The sequence below is a fragment of the Pundamilia nyererei genome, unplaced genomic scaffold (assembly GCF_000239375.1).
Source record: "Pundamilia nyererei isolate P.nyererei 1_Seehausen unplaced genomic scaffold, PunNye1.0 scaffold00146, whole genome shotgun sequence".
Lineage (NCBI taxonomy): Eukaryota > Metazoa > Chordata > Actinopteri > Cichliformes > Cichlidae > Pundamilia > Pundamilia nyererei.
The window spans coordinates 1,142,934-1,165,768 of NW_005187547.1; the positions used below are offsets into that span (position 1 = coordinate 1,142,934).

Below are 22,835 nucleotides of genomic sequence, written 5' to 3' on the forward strand. Positions count from 1 at the left end.
AAAAAGCACAGTGTATCCAGAAAAACACATTATATTATATAAATTATTATAAAATTTGTGTGCGCCTAACGCCTAACCGGTACGCCCATGGCAAAAAGTTAGTCTAGAGCTCTGTATATACACACACACACACACACACACACACACACAGTAGAGTATCAATTATTACACAGATAGTGAGTATAGGACCTTTTTTCCTATCAGACTCAAAAATTTGGGCTGCAAAGGGATGACATACTGTGTAGCAGCATGAAAACAGTGAGCGTATGCTGGCCTCCCACATGCTACCACTTGTACAGTTGAAAATGCAGAGACGTGTTTCTTCTTTCTTCCCCCTGCGGTCTACATATTAATTGTAACTTTTCCTGTAGTAAATCACTGTCAAGCTCTAGAACAAAGACTTAAAGTGTGATCATATAGAATCTCAGATCTCTTAATTTTTTTTCTTTTGGATTAGAAGACCTTAGTTTGATGTACCCCTGAAAACATTTTCTTATGCTGGCCAAACAGCATTTAGATCAATGAACTGAGATGATAAACAAATGAGAGACGACACCGAAAAGTGTGTTAATGTTCAGCCTCCCTTGCATTTGTCTTGCGTCCAGAGTTTCTCCGTTTCAAACCAAGAGGACATCACAGATGACAAATTGACAACAGCTGCAACTGTAAGACAAGAATTCAGAAACCGCCGCTTTTATTAGAAACGACTGAAGTGAATGATGCGAAGTGAATAATGATCTTCTGTGGATGGCTCCCGCCTCAATATTTCACAGTAAGTGATGATCTCCTAAACATAAAGGGTGTCGTTGAATCCATATTTCATTGGAGAACAATGCAGTGTTACTGACATACACAAGCAGGAAATGTGCTTACAAAGCATCAAAAGAACTGTCGCACAGTATGGATGGCTGCAGAATAATATAGGGCACTGCTGGATGGATGTAACAAGCTTCACAGCTACACGCATCATTTGATCACATAATACAAAAGGTAGTGTGTGCGTCTGTGTGTACGACATGCATCATTTGATCAGGTAATACAAAGCTTTGGTGCTTGTGTTTGTGCACAAGTTTGCCTGGCATGCATCATTTGCCTATATACTACAAAGCTGCAATATGCTGTGAGTGTATGTGTGTGCGTGCATGCAATATGCATCAACTAGGGAAGAAAAAGTCTGAGTGCATGCTTGTATCTGTTTGTCTACAAAATGTGTGACATGCATCATTTACTTAGATAATACAAAGCCTGCGTGTATGTAGGCTACAAGCAGTTGTATATCTAACAAGAGGGCTTTTTGAATAAGAGAGCGATGAGTCCTGTCAGTTCTAAAGCATGCGCGCACACACACACACGCACGCACAAACAGAGATGCACACATGCTGACTTTCTGCTAAATTAAGCACAAGACGACCCTACAGACAAGACATCAGACAGCAGAGGCATTTTCTGACACACACAACTTTTGACACAAGCCCATAAACAAGCTAAGTGAGTGACTAGAAATAAATATGCACAGGGCACGCACGCACACACACAAATACAGACATCCTGGTGGAGACACGTCCCAGTGAAGCGCCACATAAATTGGGGCATGCATTATTAACTGTCTGGGGTTTTTAGAGCTTGCACTGGGACAGCTGTAGGTCCAAACAGCCTGACATTAGAGAGCAACACAGGGAAACTCTATGCATGACAACAACCGAGCAATCAATAATTCAATGACTCAGTCAATCAATCAACACTTTGGCAGTTTTACTCATGGCAAATGGATTTTATCCTTTATTTAACAATTCTGGATGGTTGGGACAACAACACCCCCCAAAAAATCTAACTATAGAGAGTTGTATTGGAGGGTAATTACACTGGAATTATAGAAAGGGAGGAAAACTGAACAAACAAAAAAAAAAAACACAAGCTAGTTTTGGTAAAATCCAGCAGTAGTATGATATCGGTGCACTTGAGATTTCTGCTGCTATCCAACTATTTGAATTTTGTCCACATGTGAATTATGAACCCTATGAATCAATGATGGAGGTGGAATCATTCTCGTTATTTAGACTGGCATGGCAGGAAATCAGCTAGATACCACTGCAAGTCAGCCACACATGCCTAGTGATCAATTGGTAACCCTCTGGGAACTACAGATCGCTTGGGAAAATGTGTATCAAAGAGGGTGCTGCACCAAAAACCTCTTTGCTTTGGTTGCTAGCAGATTGCTAGTCACCTATAGCTTATCCGGGCATTCGATTGATATCTGGAACACTCCCCATCTAGTCGCTGAGCAGCAGTGAAAGTGGGAAAAAGTGTGACGCAAAGTAAAAGCTGTGCTTTATTCCTTTAACCAACAGGTTTAAAAGGAGCAACTTTTACAGTTTCACTACCGCTAGGCAAGCAGTTAGAGTGTGTTTGGAGACAAGCTGGTATCTTCCATGGAAACTACAGGTGACAATGGCTGCTTGCCCGTTACCAAAGAAATTACAAGGATGTGCAGGACTGTATACCTCTTTGCAACCAATGTCACTCAGCAACAGCCAGCAACTACTTGGCAACTGGTGGGGGATTTTTCTATCGCAGCCTGTGGTTGCCAGAGGGTTTCTGACCATTCTCTAGACCTGTGTGACGGTGGCCTATTGGAGAATATAGGGAACCTTGTATGCTAGAAGCAAACAACTACATCTTACTTGTAAAATGTGTGCGTGGTGACACAATGCGTGTCAATAATAAATGAATCCCAGCAGTAAGAATTCGCCTGGCATCTCTGCCAAATATTCTATGAATTATTGTGAAAAACTCTAAACACAAAGCACTTCTTGAACAATGAAACATAAGGTTAACATTTTAAAACAACACAAATGACATTCATTTTCTGAAAATATGTTCATGTCTCACTTTCAAAAATAAATACTGTGAAAAGAAGTTGTACACACTTTAATCAAAGTATAACACAGATCATCACTCAGTTTCACGAAATGAAATAAACCAAGCTAAATCACGGTCCAATTTAAAAGGATGCAGAGTGACAGATCAGACTCGTACTGATGGTAAAGCCCTGAATATATGATCAACTGAATATCTGTGTAACAGCTGCACCAGTAGCCATCAGTAAGAACTAAACAAAACACACTTTTACCTTTTTCCTAAGCAAGAAATGGCTCTACTGTCACTGTCACAAGTAATCAGCACTTAAAAAATATTCTAAATGAAATCCTAAATCTGGTGAATTATTTGTACCAAAAAGACTGGTATAAAAGGTGTTCGGTGAAGCCGTTTGACCATGCCGATAGACTGCCAAGAGAAGGTATTGACATTACAATAAAAAAGACCGCGCACACAACAGTCATTGTTCAGTACACTCTCTGTACAATATAAGCCAAGATGACTGCTGCCAGCGCGAGCCCGATCCCAATCTTCTTCAGCATTTCTCTGTCCAGACTATTAGATCCAATGGAGAAGGTGCACGAAGAAGGCGTGGGAGCAGAAACATGGACGCCATTGACCTTTTGTTCCTGTGGGAGGAAAACAAGCAGATTAAAAAGAATCCCAACACAAATCAGAGAGTTAAGAGAGTTTTTTCTGCACTATTTATAACGATTGGTAGTTTAAATGATTTAATTTTAGCATCATCTGTGATATGTGAAAACCCATCTCCTATGCAGACACACAGAGCTTGATACTGAGTTCATATCGTGTAATTCTGGTGGAATCATCTTTAAAATAAATCAGCTGGCCACAGTCACAAATCAAAGAAGGCTTGACAGCACAGTGAAAAAGATAAAGAAGAGCATTTAAGGACCAAACCCCAGCTGTCTTTGAGTCTATTCCACAGCACACACAAGCTATTTCTTTAAATATGACACTTCAGCCAACTAAATAATTTTTTAACTGCAGTTCCTGGACAGATGTGAGGCAAGCCCCAAAAGAAATATCAAAAAATAAAAAGAAATAAATCCATTCATAGATCATACGTGTTGATTACTGTGTACATTTTGAAATATATCTATGGATGATGGCATGATGATAATGACAGGGATTTATCACTTCCTCTGCTTGCTCACTGCTGTCTCTTCCTTACACCTTCTGTCTCTCTCCATCTGTTTCCTCTCTAGAACTCAGTTTCATGTGGAAAGGAAAACAATAATAAAGTGAATTTAAAATGCAGTGCTTGTTTTAATACTTTGCGGATGAAAGCATTCATAAAAACTGGCCATTTGCTTATGCAAATGAGTGCATTTCAATTATGATGCTATTATCTCTGTGTAAGCAGTTAATGCAGTTTTGTAGTGATCCAATTACTGCAGAGTGCTGTCTATTGAATGGAGCTGATGTTGAGAAGGTGCACTGTTATGTAGTTAGAGAAGCCTGGATTGACATGAGGAAAGACGACTGATGTGATGGTGTTATAGCAGCACGGCTGAAGCAAGACTGTGGTAAAAAGACAGTGACTGCATTTGTATTACAGTGAAATGATACTGCTCTGCTACAGCTATCAATTCAGCCTACAATATTAATGTCCTAAAATAAAGAACAAAGCAACCTCCTAAAATCAATAAGAGGAAGCAAATGGCTACAGATAGTCTGGTTCTGTTATTTAAGTCTGCAGTTCTTCATCAGTGGCACATACAGTGCTGTATAATTAGACAATTGGCAATATGTTAGTAAATTTGATGTTGATAAAAATGGTGATATACAATATGGCTCAGACCTCAACACCCTAAATCTCTGGTCAACACAACTACTGCTACACTCAACCTCTGCGAAAACACTGATGATTGCAAGATGATAGCAGAGGTGACCCGGTGGGAGGAAACTTGTCTCCAAACAATCTCAGTCCAATTTGTACCAACTGCAATGAATCTGAGACAGATTGCCAACACGTTGCCATTAGTCTGAGTCAGCCTGCACGGATGAGCCCAACTCGTCACCACATCTCTGCAGCAGTGGACTCGACTTAGCTGGTTGCCAACTGGTTGTATTCCAATTACATTGCTATACAAAAGTAAGGTTGCCAAACAGTTATGTCATTTTGCAGTTAAACTGCTGTCCTGGAGCAACTAAGTCACTATTTGTGGGAAAATTAAGACTGAATACAAGTACTTAATGTCTGTATATAGATGGCAAAAAATTGCAAGTTTCACCAGTTTAATTAACTACCGTATATTATCACAGACAGAATGCAAAGAAAAGCCAGCCTGACCACCTTTGAGTGGTCAGACCTGGTCCCTGTTGTTGAAGAAACCATTTCAAAGGTAGCAACAGTGCAAGTTCATTGCACACCACTGCAAAAGTTTTGGTCGTGCCGCAGTCTCCAACTACTGTCTGATTGTAGCATTTCATATTGTGGGAATGTTCATAAAAGGCGTTAATCCGTTAGACTGATTTCTAATATTTAAATATGTAATATATGTTCAGTGTGCAGTCCTTCATTTACATTTGTTATCTCATTATTTTAGTCAGGTTACCCACTCCTGATTCAAAGCATTTTTTAAAAGTTAGATTTAGCAATTTCCATGTTTGGCATGAAACATTTCAACAATGTGCATGATCATGTGACGTTCAAAAATGCAGTTTGTGGCGAGAAAAACATCAAAAACTCGTTTCAGGCCTTGATAGCTGTAATAATTCAGTTAGTAACACTGACTATTAATGACTAGGCCAATTTCTCCCTGGCCTCCACCCACCATCATTGATCACCATTCTGTTTGATTACACATTTATACGATTTTATCGTAATGTATGAGAACGGAGACCTTAGGTGTGATTTGAAGCTAGGCTAATTAAATGATTGATTTATAAATAAATAATCCTTCACGGTGTGGTACTTTTAATTTCAGCCTTAAACAAATTGCAAGAAGAGGAAGACGGGGAGACAATCGATCCAAATGTCCTTGTTCATGTACGTTGCTTTAAAATACGCCATCATCTTCATATTCCACGTCTCTTTAACACGTAATATGTGGTGTTTCCAATTTTCTGTACCTTTCAAGCTTTTGTTATTAGGCCAACAAAGAAAAATTCCAAAATAGACTTTACATACATACATACTAAGATATTTTTACCCAAGGACTGAAAGCAAAACAATGGCAAACTTTGTTGACTACAAACACCTACCTGTATGTACACTATACATTCATATGAAACTGAGCATCGTTGCACGCCTACACGTCTTGCACGCACATGGCTGCGTGAGTGAGCAGCTGCACAGTGTCTTGTCCTCTGCCTCTCTATCCTCCGCATTACTCTCGCTCCCCTCTACTTGCTGGAGGTTGTGAATGCTACCTTGCCACCCACTCTTTTCCTGAACACACTGTCATGAATGGGTTCCTCTGTTACGGGCACACAATGGTGAATGGATACTATAACCGACAACGCCTAGGTGACACATCTCTAAGTCACTTACAGTAACTTCAAACAATGAGTCGAGAGAGAATCTGTAACAGTCGTCTAGCTGACGCATCAACATTTGCTTAATGTTAGGATCACAGCGTGACTCGCTAATGGCAAAGTGATACGCTGTTTTGTTTTTAAAGATGCTTGAAAACAATAAAGGTGCAAGACACACTTGCCACTGAGCCACTTGCCTCATGACTGTGAGAATTGCATCATGATGGATGAACCTCATTCAGATTTGGATCGTCCATCCTCTCTCATCCAGAACATCATATTTATAAAGTTCTTTTCTATGAAGATAAATGCTAAGTATTTTTAGTATGGTAATATAGTGTTATTAGGGATAGTAGTGATAGTTTTGCGGTGCATACCACACCGGGCAGAGAGGCAGCTGATAAGCGTGTGTGCCCAAAAAACCCTTATCAATAAAGACCCATCACCTTGCAACGGCGGGTGCGTGGGTCATCCTTCTGTCACGGATAGGTTTTAAAAGAAAAGACATGGCAGATGAGGAAAAAGTTACAAGACAAAGTAAATATTTAATTACCACTGTGACAAAAGAAGAAGTTTATAAAGCGTAAAGGACTAATGCAAGAGAAATAAATATGCTGTGGGCAAAGTCCACCACCTTCTCCTCTATGCTTCTATTTATCTGTCTCTCTGCAGGTGTCTTTTAACAATGGGGTGCCAGAAGAGACACTGAACACTACAGTCGAAAATCTATTACTAGTAAGAGGGATAAGTGAAAATCCAAGTGCCAGTAGGTGCGTGTCAGCACAGTAGGAAGCAGCGGAGCAGAAGAGCAGAAAGGAGAGAAGGAAAAACTGAGAAGAAATGAGAAGCACAAGAACGGGAGCCCCCACCCCAAAAAAAGAGATGTGGCTTTCAGTGATAGTTTACCACCTGCTAGCTGGCATGCTGAGTTTGTGCATTTCTGTGAGAAAGACAGCTGGCATTTGTGAGTGAGTGTGTGTGTACATGTGGAGACCTGTGGTAGATAATGTCTGTCTCTCTGCTCACAGCAGTAAAACACAGCAAAATAATCCCCCTGAAAATCATCTAACACTACACCAGGAGTACAGACTGCCTAGCACAGCTAGATACTTTTCCCTCAAGGTCTAAGGCTTCTCAAATGTCTGTTTCTTGGAGAAAAAGAAAGAGAGAGCGAGCGGGGAAAAAAAAAGAAAACGAAAACTCTTGCTCCAGTTCCACATATGCACCTTTTTTAAAACAAAATCTGCCTGCGCGTCTGCTGCAGCCTTTGCCAATACACTGACATATTCGCACAAAAACACACACTGTGAAATGCACAACACATCACGAGAGCCAGGAAGCACAGTGCACAATGGTCACATTTCTCACATGATCCTCACCAGCTGTCAGTGTCACTCTAGACACACACAGACCATGGAAGTTGGTGCGTGCGCGTATAAACAGATACTGTAACAGGCTCCTTAGTCACGGCTGATTCAACAAAGCCATAATGACAATCACAGTGTGCTGTAGCTGTATTTACAACAGAAAATAGGGACAGTTGGGGAAAAAGGAGGAATTGCAAATTTTTCTTTTTCTCACCAAAAGGTCATTAATCTAAAACCAAAGATGGAAAGAGTGATTTACCCAAATGTATGAAAATGAGCACTAGCACTATGCTCCTGAGGGCTGGCAGTGTAGTGTGACCCTCCTGCCTTTGCCAAGCTCCCAACCCCAGGGGAAACCGTAGTTCTTACTAAAAAATGTCTGCAAATCACCACTACTGATAAGGATGCTATTTCTTGACAAGCTTTCTGTAACTAAACTATCACTAGTCAACTTTTCGCATTTACTTCTATTCAAACTTGGTTAAAGTTAGCCATTCACTTTTGACATTTTTCCATCAATTTTGGAGGTTATTATTACTGATATCCATGCTCTCTAGTCAAAATGTCATCATTTATATCAATAAATCAACTTTCCACAGTGGCTAACTGCACTTCAGGCCTTTAAGTGAGTACCACACTTAAAGTAGCCTTTGCCTCCAAAGGACTCTTGATGGACGATACATCAATCAGTCCATCAATTTATAAACTGCTTAGTCAACTCAGTGTTTTGTTAATTTATGCTAATCTGCCCAATTACTTTTGAGTGAACCTCTTAAGAAAGGCCTGAACACCACAATCCCTCAGTGTAAAAACTGCGTCACTGTCAAAAAAATGTTTGGGCCAAACTGTATTCAGCTTTTGTGCAGAATCACTTTTATCCCACTATGGCTCAGAAAACCACAGCCAATCAATGGAAACTAATCAGTTCTATTCTAAAAACAGTCTATAAAACAGTGTTTTCAAGAGTTTGCTGTGATTTTTATGTGTGTGTGTTTTTTTTAATTGTGTTGTTGTTTCCACTGTTGTAGAGTAAGATGTCAGAAGGACTTGTGTCCAAGCAAACAATTTGTATTGGAATGCAATTTGTAACATAATTACCACACTGATAGAGATTAACTTTAATCAAAATGATCTCAAGAGATTTGGTACGGACACTCAAGTCCTAACCAGCTTCTATCACTGCAGTGCTAATGATAACTTGTCATTAAAACACCATGACACACACATCTTGGTCTTCATACAGTCATTGCTTGTATAGAGTGTATACAACACTTGTCTATAAAGCTGTTCACAAAGAGACAAACACATATGGTTTGCACAGTTTACAGTTACTGTAACTAAATACAGAAGAGCACTACATGTGCTACACTATAGTGTTGGGTGTGCAAACACATGACTGATCAAACACATGGCAGGCAGTCACACAGACAAACGGGGGGAAAAGGCACATGTTTACAGGTACTGGGAAAAGTACACAGACATAACAGCAAAATAGCATTTGCAGATACACACATAAATTTTAAATGAGCAAATGGTGGGATAAAAGGTCCGTGTTAAAGTGAAAAGACTAGCACTAAAAAGAGAACGCACAAGAGAAATATGCCAGTTTCCATGAAAAGGGTGAAAACAACATGCCAAAAGAAAAGACAAGAGCACGAGTGGTGTTTTGGGAATGTTTTCTTGTTGGGGGGAGAAAAAGACAGAATAAAAGATGGGCTGGGATAATGCTTTAGCCACCTTGCTGTTCAATGCTTTATAGCTTTTGACGATGCTGGACTTGTTAGTGGTGTTGGAAAACGAGCTGACATGTCAGAAAGCGTAGCTGTATTGCTCAATTTTTGTGTCTCCCTGGAAACGCCTCTGTTATCATTGGTGCTACATTAAGTTGTCAGTTTGATAAAGATGTTTCTTTAATTTCCCCGTTTTATCTATTTGACTGTGCTGTCTTAGCACTGACGTCTCTCAGTCTTTGTACTAATTTGCATTCCTTGTGTCCACTACATATATCCACTTGCATTATTTTATGCTTTTAGTATATTCGGTTTTAAATTTCCAAAAAAAAGAAAACGGTTAAAGTAGTTAATAGCTCTCACGTAAATGAACTTGTTGGGTCGCTGTGTAAAATACAAATAAAAAAATGGACAAATCTCATAAATCAACAACTTTTTGACACATATTACTGCCATCAAATCATTGCCTTCTGCCCCCCATCCCCACTTCTGCCTTGTGCTCTGTCATCCTGGAAGAAACGCTTTCTATCTGAACAGAAATATTGCATCATAGGATAAAAGGTGATCAGTAATCCTTTTCTATGCAGCGTCTGTAACACCGAAATGACACGCCACGCTCAAGAGGAGGACACACTTCTAAATAAAACACAAGACATGGATGAGACACTTAAAAATGTAGTGGTGTTTGTTTACAATGCCCACGCTTGGTTATGGCTATGAAAGCATGCAAAAACATAAAGACTGCTCTAAACTGAACAGGTTTTGTTGCATTTACTTTTTCTACCCACGGTTCAAACATTAAAAGCTGTTTGAACTCTTTGACATTATGAGGCAGAATGAGGATTTGCAATGCAATCTGACATGTTAGGCTGGAACACAGAAAACACACCTGACTGATATTTTGATGGCGTAACATTTGGCTCTAAAGTGGAGCCGCTGTAATGCAACTTGACACGCTAAACGAAATGCTTAAAAATAACGATCCCTGCTGTTTTCAAGGCAAAACAAATGATCTGCTATTAGAGCAAACAAAGTGAAGCAAAGGCCAAGCAAAACCCTTTGACATTTTAAATATAAGGTTTAAAAATAGACCAATTTCAGAGGATTAACCGCTCCCTGACCAAAAATTACATCCCGATCTTTGATTTTGGCTTCTTTCTTGACAAAGCAGATGACAACACGTGAGGATAACGCAACATCAAAGCAAGAACTCACAACAATTGCACGTCAGTCCGGAGGAACAAATAAAGGAAAATGAACTCCTACAGAGAAATACTGACTTTTGTGCGAGCTCCGTGTCTGTGTGCATCACCACTGCTTCTTTTACACACACGCAATCATCACATAAACAAAACAGAAGCACCTCATACAGCCCGCGGCCAGTCAGAGTCTGCCAGGCACACTGGGGGAAGACAGCATAAGCAAGTATGTGCTTAGAAATGTGTACGTATAATAATCAACATGTGTGTATAAGCTTTCTTTTACCATTGACTACTGCTATATGCAAGTGTGTCTGAGTTTACGTGCTATAAACACTATGATGCAAAGCAAAGGCAATCCCACCCACACGCTCTGTACTAAAACCCCTTTTTTTCTAGTTGCATTTAGAAGATGTATTTCAAAAACTACAAACTGACCAGATGCCTTCTCTTACTGGGAATTTACATCGAACGTAAAGGAGAGAGAGAAAAAGCTGGCAAATTTCAACTCCATTTCTGTTATCCTGCCAATTTGTGGTTATGGAGGAACATTGTTCACTACCTAGATTCTTCCCTCTTTCCCTCCTCCAGATCTCTCCCTTTTACATTCTGCCTTCCATACAAGCTGTCAATTTACTCTCTTGAGGGAGCAGAGCAGTTTTCTTCTCCCTTTCTATTCTCTTGGTCTTCTTGAGGAAATATGCTGTGAAAAGAGCTGATTATTATATGGCACTCCAAGCTCCTTCTCTGAGTCTTGATCTCTCCATCTCACTCACTCTCTCGCCATCATTCCTGCTTTATTTTCCAGTCTCTCTCTCTCTCTCTCTGTCTCTCATTCAACCCCTTAATTTCGTCTGCAGATGAGGACTGGTGAAGAAACTTTTTCCTTCACCATGATGTGCTTTCTTTGCTATTGTGTCTCACCAAAAGACTCATTACTGTCCTTCCCCTCATGTTGAAAGTGCTATTTGTGTGAATGAAGGACTAACAGGTGTAGAGAAAGTAACAGAGAGAGAGAGAGCGAGAGACCGGGAAAGAGAAGGAAGATGTGATCCATCTCAATAAAAGAAAAAGTATGGCGTCATTAATGCTTTTTATTACATGGTGGGAAAAAAGCACACTTAGCAGTTTATAGATCTTAAGGTGGCCGACATGAGGTTCAACAATACACACAAAAAGATCTATACATAAGGTGATGATCTTCCTCTCTCTGTAGAAAATCAAAAGTGTTTCTTGTCCAGTGTTTAAAGCAAGAAAACACAATTTACTACACTTTGGGATTAGTTACACAATAAAACCAAAACGTCCAACAGAGGTTTTGTGTTTTCTGTGGATTTTGCCTCATCTGGTCCATAAAAGCATCGTCACAGACACATATTCTTTGCAAAAAAATTTGGGGATGCTTTTGGATCACTATTAATTTATCCACATTACTCATCCATCCGTAACTGTAATACATTGTTGATATATTCACACATCTCTGCACCTATTAAACCAACTCATTCACCAGTTTTGGCCAACTAAGCCACATTCATCCAAATATATCTGTCCCAGCTATCCACGCAGGCTTTCATATCCTATTCTTCTATAAATGCATCCATCTATCCATCTGGCCATGATGCTTTGTCCTCACACACATCACTGCATGCTGGCTTTTGTGCATTCATTACTCTCCATTTCTGACATGAAAGACATCTCACTTTGGACATTACAGACCTCAGTCCTTTCCCCTGCCGATCCCAACCACCCACTTATCTGCCACTTTCTTTTTCTTGGTTTTTTTTTGCCTTACATTGCTCCTCTGCATCCTAGATGAAACGACAAAGCTCAGATTCTTTCCTTCTATCAGCCATCCAGCTATCATGCACGTCATCACACACAGTCTCTTATCCTGCTCTTTTTTTCCTTTTGCTACAAGCCTGCAATTATAGACCCTGCCACAAGACACAGGAGTGAATATGCGCCTTACTGCAATCACTCGTTCGTCTCTTACTCCACCTTTTTCTGCAGTGGACTCAGCTGCAGACACTCACTGTTGCACCTCTCTCTCGACCTCATTTGTACACATTGAAAACAATTTAAACCAAAAAAAATCCAAATTTTAATTAATCACTCCATAACTAACTCCACCTGCTGCCACTGTGCTTCTACCTCAGCCCTTTTCCCCATTACTGTTTCTTACAGAATGGCTTCTTGAAACCACTTCTGATGAGGCTTCAGTGAACAGTAGGTCAACTGTATCAAGTGAAGGGTCAGATGCATCTCTCGGGTCATGTGTCAGGTATTTAGTGGATTTATAAAGAATATAGCTTTCAGATACTGTTCACCTGCTATATTTATATACGTTTTTTCTTAACTTTGGAATTTTTAATAGACTCAACAAAATGGGAAAACATTTTGTATACTCGTACAATAAGCCTGTCTTTTCCAGATACTATTGTTTTGCCCAGAGACTAGGTAGATTACTACGCTCCGCTTAAGTGCAACTCAGTACCATTAAGAGCTGACAATGCAGGTCATCAGGATTGCAGATCGTCAGTATCACGGGAGATTTTACTTAATATAACTCAGTGCTTAATTGCAAATACACCATGGAAAGCAGAGAAGCATAAACGGAACTTTTCAAGTTCAGACACAATATTTAATTAAGACAAACACTAATATTTGCCTCTGTTTGTCTTTTAGCTTGATTTCTTAGTTGCCTTCCTTCAGTTCATTTGATACTTCTCCAAATAAATTCTCTACATTTTGTTGTCATTTGCTAAGTCCTTGACTTGCTCAAGTACCAGCAAGTCAAGACAGTCAAACTCAAAAACCTTCACAGCAGCAGTTTTGTTTGCAAAGAGATATAAAAAAAAATAGATTAAAAAATAAAAATCAATGTTTCCTATTCAGCTACTGCAATTCCAAAAGATTCACTCTCTTCTTCCTTCTGTCAAACTCAACCTCTTAACATAAATTCTCTTCTACTTCTCGGTGACCTTATCTCCCTTCTCACCTTAAAAAATTCCAGAATTTCACCTTGGGTAAGGGAATAGCTGGAAATATATGTATTTGCCCATTAAGCATGAAAAACAGTGTGCAGGTAGAGTGCTGGGTTGTTGCTGGATCTGAATAGGCATTCAATATGTGAATATTTCCAAAAGTTAGCACAATCGACCCACAATTAGTCTGTGTTGCACTATTTACACCATTTATATATGTGCAGCCCTGTTTGTTTTTAACCATTACTTAGTGATAACGATCAAGTATGGACATCTAACAGTGCCCGTCTCGTTAAAATGAGTCAAAGTTCCATGAATCCGAGTTTAATCAAGCTTAGGGATGCTGGAGTGTAACTGCCTCCTCTACAGAGGTTTTCGAGAAAACAAGTTACCAGTAGACGTTTGGGTAAACTGGCTCTATACAGGCCCATCGTTTCATTTTTGAAGGGATTACTGGTGTATTGTTTTTTTGTTTTTTCATTTTCTTTTAGTGCTGCCTGAGGTGATTTTGGTTCATCTATCTTGAAGTGTGATCTGATGTGTGTGTGTATGAATTTATGGGCAATCCACATGTTTCTTTAGTGTCCAACAAAATAAGGCCTGGATTATTGTGTAAGATTTTCTTTTGGAAGACTGCAAGCGTTTGAGAATGAAGCTGGGTGAGGGGCGAATGCATGTGTGCTGGATGACCTGCGGGATTCACAAAGCTAGTAGTTTTACAAGGCCTAGTCTCCTCTTCTGAACTTTTTACTGCTGAGTGACGTGCCACTTGGCTTCCTGTGAAATCCTTCTTTTCCCTTTCTTTTTTATCTCAGTTTCTGCTCTCCATTTCTCTTTCTGCTTGCTTTCCTCTTCATCCATGCCCCCTCCCACCATGTCTCTGTCTGTTCCTTTCTTCCCCTCCCTCTACGTCTGGCAGTAAAGGCTGATGGAGTGTGAAATTAGAAAGTGTATCATATTCTGCTCTGTGGCTCCATGTCCTGAGCTATAAGCTATAGCTAGTCAGAGTGAAAAATAACATGCAGTGAAACAGATACATTAACATGGTTTTGTGTGTACATGTGTGTGTGTGTGTGTGTGTGTGTGTGTTGAAAAGGACAGTTTAGCCGGCCTGCAGCTTATCTGAAATTACTTATCTCACGGATGATACACTGGGGCTTCTTCCTAAACTACAGGACTGAGCATGGATTCAAATTATGGACAAACATAAATACACACCTGACTCAGTTGCTGAGTGCACACAATTTGAATAGCGTGTTGTAAACAAAATTTTAATAGTTTTGATAAAGAAAGTGCACAGAGTGAGATATAGATCCTCTCACTAATTGAAAAAGACAAGACCCCAGTATTTGATCAAATACATCCATAGTCCCAAGAAAGAGTTTGCAGACCAAGATTTCTGTACTAACTGCTGATACAATATATAACCTTCATCTGATTTGCAAAATACATAAAGAACTGAGTGTAAGATGAAGTCCACACCACACTTTATGAGCAGTGAACGCATCCTAATCCTGATTTTAAACACTTTTTTGCAACTGTAATTATCTGTTAGGTGTACCTGCTGCACATTACATTTCCAACACAACTCACCGTCTCAGGTTCACTATTTGTTCCACCTTGGACAACTATCAGTTTGCTTACAGTGTAGCTTACAAAGAGCAACCTACAAACCTTGTTCCCAAGATGCTGTAGCTGATTTGTTCAGAGCACTATCCACCAAGTGGCTATTAGAACAGGAACCAGTAGTACCACATCATGTGAGGTGGTCTTAATAAAAGGGAACACTGGGTCGTGAAAGTATATCGTGGAGTCAGTTAAACTTCAGGGATATATATGTGTCCACTTTGGAAGCATAAGTCACTTTCACCTGCTTTGGTGCAAATTAAAGTGACAGCAGTTGCACAGGAGGCTCAACAACAAAACCTCCAAAAAATAAAATAAAAAAGGAGAATGTCTTTGGAGCCATAGACCATTGTTACTTTTCTTGTCATTCTTGGTATTATGGGAAAGTACCTGCAACCCATTCACATTGCACAAGTGTTCCACTTCTTGCAGCAGGACATTTTCATTGGCGCAAGAAGCTTTTTGTGTCTCCCAGCACTGTCTCAAGAATAGGGAGTAAATACTGTACACAAGAACAGCTGGACAGGTCTGTAAAAGTGCATCAACCAAGCACCAAGACCCAAATCTGCTCTTTTGTACAAGGAGGAGCAGGAGGAGCTCTACCAGAACCCTACAAAATTCTTCAGTAACATGCACACATGTAACCTACTGTGTTAGCATACGGTGCCGTGTACATATTTGCACCGTGCAGTGAGCACTCCTGTGCACAGATCATAATAAAGGACCAAGAACCCTCATGCCACCCTCATGGAGGCCGATTCTGATAGGCTGAGTAGAAACATGCACAAGTAGCCTGCTGCATGCATTTTATGTCTCCTCCTGTTTCTCATCACATAAAGCAGCAGATACCATGCCTTGTTGCTGGCTCAGTGCCCTTCTATGGTCATGTCCAGCTCTCCTTCACACTCCTGAGACTGTGCTGAGACACAAAACGTCTTGTGAAGGCATGTGCAGAAGTGCAATCCTGGAGGAGCAGGTCTGCTTGTGCAGCCTGAATGGGCTGTAGGTATGGTCACATTGACACACTAGCCTAAAGCGAAAGTAGAGAGAAATTAGTCAGGAGGGAGAAGGAGAGAGCACTGATCTGTAGCCAACATGCACAAAACTTCCCTTTTTGGGGGTTGTGTTGTTTTTGCCTCTCCAGTGGACCAGAGCAGGGATAATGGACTCACAGTGATTTATACTTTGTAACTCGACACATTGATATCCCTGAAGTTTACCTTATATTGTGTTATACTGTGATCACCTGGTGTTCTTCATGTTTTCAACAAGTGTGTTTTTGGTATACTGTATATGAATATTTGAAAGACGATATCTGTTTGTGCATCCATTTAAAAATGTCATAGCACCATAATGAGTGACTGACAAGACAATGACACATCTAGGCATTAATTTAATTACTGTAACTGTAAGCATGCATGTATGTGCTTACCTGCAGCAGACCAGACACCTCTCCTTTCTGAAGCGGCATGGCAATGGAAGGAGTGAACGGCTTACTTTCCTCTACTGGTTTGCCTTTCATGAAGTGTTTTCCTGCCTCATAGACGTCCACCACAATCATCTTTCCTTTAAACTCCACCCTTTTAGGTACCAGCACCTGCAAATCGGAGGACATCATAACTGACTTCACTGCAAAAAAATACACAAATAAAAAACACTTTAAGGCAAAAATTCTAACAACTGCATATTGCTAAAATTTCAAGGTAGAATATAATGGATACAGTTGTGTTGTTTGCCGCTTAGTCGCCTTCAGTGGAGTACATGGAAGATAACTAAAAGACTTTACTGTGGCTGACATAAAAAAGCAGACCTATATAACCGTCCACTCCACCAGATAATGTTCCCTGGTTCTTTACATCTGTCAACCTCCATATTGATTTAGCCAGTCCACGGCTTCACAATAAAAACCAACAACGACAACAGCGGAAAAAAACAAACAAACCCCCCCAACTGAGTGCTTTCAGTTCCATTTATGGAAGACCTCAAGGTCGACAAGTACAGGAACAGCTGGGCGCTAAACCAGAGGGAAGGATTTGCTGGTTTGTCTTATTATTTCACCATGGCAACTGCACATCTTAGCTGATCACAGCAGGAAGGAAAGGGAAAACAAAGAGTTATAATTACGGATTCATGTGGAAGGGAATTTGTTCTTAATGACTTATTCCTGTAAATAAAGACTGTATGAAAATACTTTTTCCTTCAAAGACAATTTCAAACTAGCTACAAAGTCAACAAGCTGATAATGATGTATGGTGTATGATTATCGTGCCGATTTACTCCCTTTCTTCGGCTCTTCTTTTCAGATTCAGTCGTTTTATGTAGTAAACACTAATTAAATGATTTGGTGTGCGTGCATTTTTGAAGGATGTCAGGCAGTTATAAAAACTTCTTCAATTCTAATCGCTGCAAAAGTGTGACTTTCTTTGTGAAGAAGGCATCATTTTTTAATCAAGCTTTGTGAACACCTTAGGAGAATAATAGCAGATGTAAATCCATCCACCTAGATGGTTTACATCTGACACTACACAATAACCTTTGAAAAAGTTGTTTGAGAACTTGTTAGCATATTATTATACATCATCAAAGATAAAGATGATGTACAAAATGAATAATGATGATAATAAGATGGCATGTCACTGATCCTTGTCCCTGCTATAAGTCCTGTAACGTTTTTGTTTAATCCTTTCCAAGGACAGATCAGAGTTTGGGTCATCAGCCTCAGACATGCTGGGAATTCAATGTCTTGTACACATTGGCTTCAGCAAAGCGCTGACGTGCCGACTCGGATCATCTGGTGGTCCGTCTAACCATTACACTACTCTGCAGGGCTTAGGCACTGACTGAGCAGAGAATAGCGTATGAACTGGAGGAGAGATTGTTACTGGTCTGATGGCAGAGGCACGCCTGCCTCAGTGTTAATCTGTCAGCCTTCATCCAGCTGGTAAAATATGATAGGAGACGGAGTGCTGGCCAAACAGACACAAAGCCAGCACGACGTCTGCCCAATCAACACACCTGCTGCTCAACACTCTGACCACAGAGAGAGGCTGTGTGTGTGCGTGTAAGTTACCAGCAGCCAGACTGTGAGTGGAGAAGTGAAACCGCAGGGCTGTGGAAGAGATAGCTGTCTTTGTGTGTGTGTGTGTAGGTGAGGGTCATTCGTTGCCCATTACATAGTGATTAAATGATGAAAGAGCTTGTCTGATTTCATTGGAAACCCCCTCTCCTGCTGCCTCACTCAGACACTAACACACACACACACACACACAGGTGGGTTGGGTACCTATTACAGCCGTCAGGATAGATATCCATCTGATGGTGTCAAAGTGAAACTAGGCCATTTGTTCACTCTCACACCTCTCTCTTCCTTATTCCCCATTTCCTTCAGCCCGCACATCCTCCTCCTTTCCTTTCCTCTCAAACTCACTATTTCTTTTACAGTTCAACTACCTTAACTTCCCTTTCTCGTCATCCATTATTCCATCCATTTACACTTTTATTGCTACACAATCTTTTTAGAATAATTAGATCTGTATGGATCAATATGGTAAGAATTAAAGTGAGGCTGAACTCACAACATCTGTAATGTATAATGTGTATGAACTGGAGATCAGTGAGCTGCCTTAATGGTCCCATATAACGCACCTTTTGGACAAGTTAATGTCTCCTGAATGTATCTGTTATGTTTCAGGTCACCACCTTTTGTTTTCTCTGCCATGTGTCTATTAACCTCTCTGTTTTAGACGGATTCCAAATGAAGCTGGTTGTAACTTTCAGTCTGTTGCCCATGACCCCTTTCATGCCCTTTTCCTGTGACTTACCTACTATTGCTATGAACACCTGGGTTAAAACAGAACCAATGTGTCTGCAGTGAGACTCATAAAAGTGAGCGTGTAAGAGGAAGAGCCGGTGCTTTATGAGCACTCGTTTCATAAACATCACCTAAGGCTACGTCCGTCGTTTTCTCTCCATTTTGGCCTCCCGTCCACACCGACACGGAAATGGTGGAAAATCACAGCTTTTTGAAAACGCTCTCGAAAACGCGTACTTTTGAAAACGGTGCTTTCGCGTCGCAGTGTGGACAGCGAAAACGGAGAGAGTTTCTAAAACAATGACGCATGTTAGTCATGTGATGCAGTCATGTGACCAATTAAAGTAAAATAGCAGAGGGCATTATACAGCAGTTGTTTTGCTTGCTCTCAGTTTTAACAGCCCTATTAAATATTAATATCAGTCTGTGCATGCTCCAGATAGCTTTTCTTCAAATTCTTTAACTCTCACTTGCTTTTGCAACTTTGTAGTTTTCTGTCAGTGCGCCCCAGGGCAGCTGTGGCTACAATGTAGCTTGCCATCGCCAGTGTGTGAATGTGTGTGTGAATGGGTGAATGACTGAATGTAGTGTGAAGCGCTTTGGGGTCCTTAGGGACTAGAAAAGCGCTATACAAATGCAGGCCATTTACCATTTTTTGTGTTACTCGCAGCAACAACTCCACCTCATTGTTAATCCATTTAAAAAACTCGGTGCTTTTCCTCAACATTTTTCGGGAAAGCAAATAAGCGGCAGACAGAAATGTGGCAGGTCGAATCTTCTTTCGTTGCACGCATGCGCAGGACTGGATCATAAACGTTTTCGGCCGTTTCAATGTGGACGCACAACTCTGTGAAAACGACTGAAAACGCTAGTGTGGACGCGGAGCGTTTTCAGACGAAAACACCATTTTCAAATCTATCCGGGCTAGTGTGGCTGTAGGCTAAGTCAGCGGTCCCCAACCTTTTTGGCGCCACGGACCGGTTTATGCCCGACATTATTTTCACGGACCGGCCTTTAAGGTGTCGCGGATAAATACAACAAAATAAAACTAGTACTGGTACCGAAAAAAAGAAGATTTATTCATAACACACGTGAAAAGACCCAGGAAAACAGAGTTAACGATAAAAATGATAACAAAACAACGCTGAAAACGATAAAAACCCTGAAAACCATACATTTCACACCTGAGCCTCAACTCTCGCGGCCCGGTACCAAACGACTCACGGACCGGTACCAGTCCGAGGCCCGGGGGTTGGGGACCGCTGGCCTAAGTGACAAAAAAGCTTGATTTTATCAGAGAATGTTGTAGTTACAAACTTATTAAATGGCTATTTTGCAGCGAAATTAGGGCTCACTTTGTAAATGATGGGAAGCACGACATCCCACTACAAGTTACTGGCAGCTAATTAAACTGTAGTCTTACACGTGGGCTCTTACAGCTATAAAAATGCTAAAATTCTTCAGGAATGATTTGAAGAAGATGACTGATTTCCAGGTGTTCCCTTTCCCAGCATTCCCAGTCTAATTCATACCAAGCATCTGTTTGATGTGCTGAAAAGACAAGTGTGATTCATGGAGTGTGCACCTCACCACTTACGGGACTTATGGGACTATTGCCTGTGGAGTCTGTTTTAACAGCACTAGAGCGTCCCAAACTATTTTAGGCAAATGTTTAAAGTGTTTGCATGTTCAGCAGGAGTATGGATATTTCAACACAAGAGGGTCAGAGATTGTGCTTAAGTACGGTCAGCTGACACGCATGCCAAGACATACACAAATCCAGGCACGCATTAAGGAGTGCGCACTCATGCAACGCACACATGAACCGAGTAACACTTGTAACTGAAGTTTATAGCCTACAGAAGAAAGTGCAAAGGAGGAGGAGAAGAGGGGAGGAGAGGGAAGTGGAAGGGAGGAAAAATTATTACCATCCTTTGCCCTCCCTGCTAATAAAAAGCATAACTTCAAACATGTTTCTGATGATGGTTAAAGCAGGAGGAAATTGATTTATTTGAAGATGTTTTAAAGTGGATTTTTCACAGGTTGAGAGGGTCTTTGAAGCCATGCAAAGGTATATGTGTGTGTGAGGTTGCAGGATGGAATGTTCATGTCTTTAGGGCTGACCTTAATGTTAGTACAGTTAAAAAAAAATAGTACTGCTGCTATCAGCCTCCAAATGCTGCCATGACCACCGCAGGGTGTATGTGTGTATTTGTGAGTGTGTTTGATATTACAACTAACCTAGTTTACTCAATACTAGCTCAAGTATCTGACACTTAATGTGACTAGTCCTGAGACATGAAGAAGAGTTGGAAAAGTTTCACACTGAAAAAACATATTCGTTAAATTATTGATTAATTTGCCTTTCCGCTAGAGTTTTCTATGGAGGAAAGTGTATGTGGAGAGCATCTTAAGCATTATTGATGCATACAGTGCAAGAGCTTGGCTGAATGGTTCTTTAGCAGACAAGCTATTCATAAGTCTGTGCACTTAGATTAAATTTTCACTATCAAAATATTTTTTTAAATATTACCACACTAAAATTCACACTTTTTATTTGGTAGAGAACAATTAAATTCAGCAAAGGCACGGCTCACAGTTATCCTCACTGGCTCCTTGAGATTGCATTTAAGAAATATATTTGATATATAAACGGTGAGAAACAAACACGATTTATGGATTCTGTGCTTGAGTCGTTGGTTAATGTATCTGGACAATAACCTTACCTGTTCGTAGTACTTGTTGTGAGCCACATAGTATTGGGAATCAAATGACTCCTCTGTCACCAACACATGCTGTCTCTCCCCTACCTGCACAGACAGAGGGAGGAAGAGTGAAAAGGAGAGAGAAAGAAGTTATCCAATGGATTTACTCAGACAAAAAGGAAAAATTGTACTATATTAAAGGTGGACATCAATTAACCACTCACAATAAACAAGCTGTAAAGCCATTTGATTTAAGCTCATCCAATAAAACTGTGCTAGTTTCGCTGAAAAAGAACACATTTACTGCTGCAGCGTACACATGCACAGCAGACGTTTATGAATATCTGCCGTGCATAGATGCGTTGGCTATGGGGTTGCAGTTTTTGTTACATAGGCCGCGTTTCTTCTTCAGTTTTAATTCAAGCAAGCTTCCTCAGTCAAGCTTCTATTTACGGAGATCCAATATTCAATAAAAGCTTTGCTCTTTCATGTTTTTTTTCAAGTTTTATGTTAGTGCCCGCCGTTCACCTTTTAATTAAAATCTCAAGGTTTCAGAGCCACTTCAGTTTTAGTGCTTTGCAAAGAGATGGCGAACACTATTCAGTTCAGAAAACTGCATTTAAAAAAAAAAAAGAAGAAAAAAAAGTCTACACACGATGCAATTCAGATGCATACAGAAAACAGTCTATTCAGGATATCAGAAAATCAAATACTACAAGGTCTCCCCATCTGGCAATTTAGTGTCGGATGAAATGAGAGAAAGCACATTTTTGTGGAGGAATGTTGTTGACTCTCCGAAGGATTCATAGAAGAGTAGAAGAACTTTTTTGAAAGTTCTACAGGAAAGAATAAAATCTATTTAGGACTAGTTTTCTTACCAAAAAGGGGGAAGCGTTTCCACATTTGAACAAGAATCAATTCATCACAGTTTCTGTGCTTCATGACTATATATATGCCCGCACATTTCCTAAACGGCTAATTCATTTTAAACATAATTTAACAGGTATAAATTATTCATTAATACTTCCCTTC

The 22,835-nt window shown here is 40.2% G+C and overlaps 1 protein-coding gene across 1 annotated transcript in view; it reads right to left on the reverse strand.

The window, feature by feature from the left end:
• Positions 1 to 2,913: 2,913 nt before the first annotated feature.
• cdkal1 (CDK5 regulatory subunit associated protein 1-like 1) overlaps positions 2,914 to 22,835 on the reverse strand; it is a 246,637-nt gene continuing 226,715 nt past the window's right edge. The window contains exons 13-15 of the mRNA XM_005744624.1: positions 21,825 to 21,908; positions 16,720 to 16,884; positions 2,914 to 3,506 (exon numbers count right to left, since the gene is read on the reverse strand). Of these exons, the coding sequence (XP_005744681.1) occupies positions 3,345 to 3,506; positions 16,720 to 16,884; positions 21,825 to 21,908 (411 nt within the window). The 3' untranslated portion in view covers positions 2,914 to 3,344. The remainder of the gene's footprint in view (positions 3,507 to 16,719; positions 16,885 to 21,824; positions 21,909 to 22,835) is intronic.